The sequence below is a fragment of the Camponotus floridanus genome, unplaced genomic scaffold (genome assembly GCF_003227725.1).
Source record: "Camponotus floridanus strain SB8 unplaced genomic scaffold, Cflo_v7.5 scaffold250, whole genome shotgun sequence".
In the NCBI taxonomy this organism is placed as follows: Eukaryota; Metazoa; Arthropoda; class Insecta; order Hymenoptera; family Formicidae; genus Camponotus; species Camponotus floridanus.
The window spans coordinates 7321-13477 of NW_020229382.1; the positions used below are offsets into that span (position 1 = coordinate 7321).

The 6157-nt window shown below is 24.9% G+C and overlaps 1 protein-coding gene across 1 annotated transcript; it reads right to left on the reverse strand.

The window, feature by feature from the left end:
- Positions 1-369: 369 nt before the first annotated feature.
- On the reverse strand, positions 370-5699 carry LOC112638160 (lipase 3-like). The gene is made up of 7 exons (XM_025409296.1): positions 5463-5699; positions 3837-4017; positions 3121-3235; positions 2084-2324; positions 1204-1353; positions 805-1032; positions 370-634 (listed from the first exon to the last, which is right to left on the reverse strand). Exons 1-7 carry the CDS (start codon positions 5691-5693, stop codon positions 413-415), a joined length of 1368 nt encoding a protein of 455 aa, XP_025265081.1. The 5' UTR covers positions 5694-5699; the 3' UTR covers positions 370-412.
- Between the last annotated feature and the right edge of the window lie 458 nt (positions 5700-6157).

Below are 6157 nucleotides of genomic sequence, written 5' to 3' on the forward strand. Positions count from 1 at the left end.
TTTACAATATTTCCATACCCTACAAAGCCGACCAGAACACTTTTTTATATATTTGGTGGCCATATTGGATCGGCCATTTTCAATAATATTAACATCAGATTTAGTTTCAGCGATCCCAAAAACACACAAAGTTATAAGTATTTAATTTCTTAAAACATTCAATTTATTCCACCTGGTGCATAAAATCCACCCTCTACATTCAAAGGATAGTTTCAACCCTCCAGAAAAAACCTTGGGTGATAAAAAAAAATACGTATCAAATATTTTTCATAGTTCTACAAATGTGCAAAGTTTCATTAAAATCGATAAGTGACACTTCTGTAGGTTTACTTGTAAGTCTCTGATAATTCTTATTAATATTTTATAAATGCATATTTTAAAATAAATTTCAATAGACTTGCGATTACAGCCATCAATCGTATCCATTATTATAAAGATTTAACGCGTAACATTCATCTTTGATTATTGATGTAATGTTATTTGAATTCTCCATCCTCATGATTTTGAGGACTCTTTCGTATACGAGTTTTGGCGCATCCTTAGCAACTACAAAGTCTACGTGATTGAAATTGCGCCACGGTACTTGATAAATGTCCACTACGTTGGGCAGTAAATGGTACAACCTCCTTATATGCTTGAAGAAATATTTTTGTGAATTATAACATGCGATTTTCTAAAATTATCTGTTCAATTCTATGTGCAAATTTCTATATACTTGCACACAATTAATGTAAAATAATCAATACGTGTTTTTTTTATATTTATTATAACTATATTCTTATTATCTATTTTTTCGTTATTTACCATGGTGTTATCCAGCAAGTCGCCAGGGCCATAAAATAACGCGATCGGAATCGTTATATTTGTTAGATTGTACTCCGGAGGTTCTATCGAATTATAGATCAGTATGTTTTTCGCACGACCATAATCGTATTGACGAAATTTGCCCGACTGAAATAACTGTATATAATGCACCCCTATATTAAACGAACCGCCGGCTGGGAAATGACTCAATATCAACGGTAGCAGATGCTATAAAAAGCAAACAAATGTTAATAAATAAAAACTAATAAAAACATACATACAAAGTTTAATCTAAAGCGTGATCGCTCTAATCGAACATGATGATCGAAGCTTCGATCATCATGATATAAAATTGTACTTCGTTTGCGATATGCATACATTTGCGAAATTATTACTCACGTAATCAAACTGCTCGTGATCGTAACCGAAAAGTATAGAAAACAAGTTGACGTAGATATCTTTGAGTATGTTCTGCTCGCTGCCATATATTAAAAAAGATCTCACAAAATTGCTTAGCAGAAATTTGTGAAAAAAAAATCCCATTATCATCTGAAATAGAAGATTTATTAATAATAATTTACTTGTAATTATGTCTTTCTTTAGATTTCGACAGTAATAATAAAAAAAAAATAAATAAATTTTTAAGCATTTTCTCTTATAAGATTGAAATAATTTATAAAAATTTCTTTAATTATAATTTTAAATTATCGAAAAATTTCTCGTTAACATTTAAAACTACAATTGTGTACGAGGCAATCAGAAATAAGATATATAATGTTAAGAAGATATTTACGTTTGATTTTTTCTGCATTTTTTCGAAAGATCCAACATAGATATCTTCTAAATTTTATTCAAATAATGAAATGCACATTTTATAAAATAACTTTCTTTAATCTTTCTTAAATATACATTTTTCATATATAGAATGTAGTATAGTTCCCGTATTATTCTTAATGACAGAGAAAATTTTTTGTTAAATTTTTTAACGTATAACATTAATTAATCACAAATTAAATTTATATTAAAATAAATTCCATTCAGGCTTTAATATTATTCAAAAATGTAATTTGTATTATTTAATTACTTTAATTGCATCTAAAATTAAAGAATTATGTCATATCATTTATGTCACTCTATTTTTTCACTTTAAATTATATAGCGTGCATCGTGTAAGAACGAGATGTAAAATAATTATTTTTCTTTGTTTTGCTAAAAATATATTATTTCATATAATTATTACGTGATAATAAATTATTTTAATTAATTAATAGTATCTTACTTTGTAATCTTTCAAGAAAAACAAATATTGTATCGGACTTGTCATATGGTTAAGAAAAACTGTTGGTGCGAGACTGATCATCACTTTCACCATTTGAGCGATTTCCGGATGTTCTGTCGCCATTATATAGAAACAAGTTGAGCCCATAGATATACCAATGTAGGTATGCAATGGTTGCGATCTCATATTTGTAATATATGTAATCATCGTGGGTAAATCGTAGATGCCCAATTCGTTAAGGCTAATCAAAAATTAATCGATATATGTATAGTCATAAAATATGCAAATATGCATTATATATCGTCCTAATATATAGTATAGTATAGTATAATATATAATAAAAATATATTCTCACATATATGTAATATAATGTTTATATTTATGTAATATGAGACGCGTCACAAACAAACTACAGATTTTGATATTTTTATATTTTTTATCTAGAAACAAACATCTTTTTCCTTTGGAAAATTTCCGAAGCATGCAACGTTTTCGAGATAATTATTTTTTGTGTGTAAATATAGAGCGTTTTCTGGTTCTTTATATGAACACTTTATATAAAATTCGTAAGAATTTTAATAATTAAGTAAAATATTAAAATTAATTATAAGAGAATTGTCGAAATTTATTCGAACACATAAATGGAAGAAAATGCAAAATTAATATACTAATCTATTAAAAATTATATTAATATATTAAAAAATAATGTATTTTTTGTTAATAAGATACATATTTCTTTTTGACAAAAAAAAATTTATTTTTTTTTGTCAAAAAGAAATATGTATCTTATTAACAAAAAAATATAATCTACTTATCTGTTTTCTATCTATACTTTGTATGCTTATAATCTATTATATAGAGACTATTTCTAGATCAATGCAATCTAAAATAATTGCACACAGATATATATAAGTAAATAAAATATATAAATAAACATATATAAGTTCATCAGATCTTTGTGTTTGACGCCAAATTAAATTAACTAATTATCATTATAAAATTTTCTAAATATCATTATTTTTATTTTATGCGAATACCTGAAATCCCAAAATGTCGAGTTTGATGGAGATAGGGAAATATGCGCCCTGGAATAAATATTACCACGAAAATTACCCAACCAAACATCATATCCGTGATCCGCTAATATGTAAGCTAGAATGCAAAAAGAAACAATACGTTGCAACGTTGTTTTGTTAACATTTCTATCTTCTCATATATAATATCCTCATATATATTTTACGATATGTTTATGTGCTAATATATTTTTTCAATAATAAATTAAGATTCTATTGATGTGTAATTTACTAATTATTGTCTGATAAGTGAAATAATTAATTCTAAATATATAACATGCAATTATATAAAATATAAGTATGTACATGAATAAATAAATAAATAGATAAATAAATAGATAAATAAATATAATAAATAAATAAAATAAAATAAATAGATAAATAAAATAAATACAATAGATAAATAAATATACATGTGTATAAAATCTGATAAATGTAAAAAATTTTCAAAAAATAAGATGCGTTAAAAGTTGTATTATAATTAGAATGCATTGGCAAATTTTTTTTGACATTTAAATTCCGTAGTTTCTCTTAAACTTCTTATTTTCTCCTAGCCTTTCGTTTTCCGTTAAAAGCCAACAATATAATTTCTTATATATATATATATATATATATATATATATATAAGATATATATATATATATATATATATATATAAGGATTAATTAAAAGAGTGTTACCTAATCCTTTCCCTTTACCAAGAAAAATCCAAATAGCGGATGTTGCAAGAAAACCGGGTTGCAATAGTACAGGTAGAGAGCCATTATCACCTGGGATACGATGTAATGTTAAGAGATATCCATCCTCGGTCGTTATAACATGAGTTTCCACGGGATAACCCGCTTTCCTTATCATTTCCGACTGAAAAAAAGAATCAGTAAACAAAGAGTTAGTGAAGTTGATCTAATGTTACAATACATTTACGAAAAAGTGATTATAATATTTATTTTTGAAATGATAAAAGAGACATTTTTAAAATAATAAAATAAATATAAAATATCAATATATAATTAATATAAAGAATAATTATCAATATCATATCATAATAACAAAAGTAGATACATATGAGATACAGAACATAATCAACTAAACATTAATCTAATTAAATGTATAATTATGAGTTGTATAAATTATAGGAAGAAAATTTTTTGCATGATAAATTAGAAAACAATAAAAATTATTTTAAAAAGAAATTGTAAAAGATTATATTGTTATTTATAGATCATTTTGCACCATTACAATTAAAATGAAAAATTTAAAGATAAAATAAAACAATTAAAAGGCCAGCATATAGAGCGCAGATCGAAATGACAGTACAGTACAATAATTCAGTCGGTATATGCAGTAAAAAATAAAATTTGATATAAAACTGACAATATGTATAGTGAGATTAAAATTAAGAGTATAAAAACTATAATATGTAACTGAAAAACTAATGAAATAGGGCCAACATATTTCAACGAGGAAAGATATACATTTTATTTTAATAAAAATAAATAAATATAAAGATGTTATGTGGTTGTACAAAATACTTAGAACCGAAGAATTTACAGAAGTTTATCGCAATATTTCAAAGATTAATGGAACAAAAACATTTGACGTAACACTACTTTTATATGCAACTATGTAACATTTAATTTACATAAACGTCTATGTACATTTATTACATACATTGAATTAGATGTTGTTTGCTTCAATTCTAATGATATACAAGATAAATTTAAAATATTTTTGAAATTGTACAGTTTTCGAAAGAGAATTAGTTCGAAAAATAACATATTGTCTCATTAAGATTATCAACATTTATAAATGTTATAAAATATAATATCACTGACTGTCATTATTTATATATAAATAAAACTGCTAACTGTCTTCTTTTAAGAGATATTTTACTTTCTTTGTTTTCTATATGCATTTAAAAATAAGCAGATTAATTTCAGCAATTTTTCTTTCTGTGTGCGTGTATGTGTGTGTGTGTGTATATGGGCAAGCATAACGTTTATATGCTCACAAATTTATTTAATATTTCACATATTACTGCATATTTTTAAAACAAAAGAATTTTATAATAATTAAACGATACCAACAATTGAATATTAAAACAGCTGTAAAAATTAAAAAACTATTTAAATATTATTACAGGCATAATTAACGATGATGTATATTTTGTGAAATTTAAATTCAAATTTTCAATAAAAGAGCGGCGATAAGATCGTTTCCAATCGTATTTTAACAACGTTGAAGAAAACTATTTAAATAATAAAAATTTCCATCCTAATTTCAATGAGTTGTAAAGCCACACTTACCGTATCGAAAACTACATCGCGATTGACTTTGATATTGTTCGGCCAAATCCAAGATATTCTTTCCGTGAATGTACTTGGCTCGCGTTGATTGACATCTATTAGTGTAGAGAGATAACAGCACAACACTATCAAATACACGGTCCCAATCAACTTCACACTATCCATCAGTAGTTTAGTAAATAATAAGAAAAAATGGACTATATGAAAATGTCGCGATGTATAGGAATACATATTATATTAAATTATATTATATATATTATATTATATTATATTATATATATTATATTATATATATTATATTATATATATATGTATATATAAATTATTATATATATATATATATATATATATATATATATTTATGTATAGAGAGAGAGAGAAAGGAAGAGGGAAAAAGAGAAAATAAGTAGATCGTGCGAAAGTAAGAATACAACTGCGAGTAATAGTAATATTATATGCCATTTATTAATGCATCATCATTTTATTTCTCTACACATATATATGTATATGTATGCAGAGTACGTTTTATTTTATCCATCAATCTTTTTATTATGCAAAAAATTAGTGACGCATTTGATAATTGCTAATAATAAATTGATCTGTACATACACGTAGATATACGTCGGTCATCCGTACATACACGTCAGTCGGTTTAGATGAACCGTATCGAAGACCTAATATAATATATACAATTT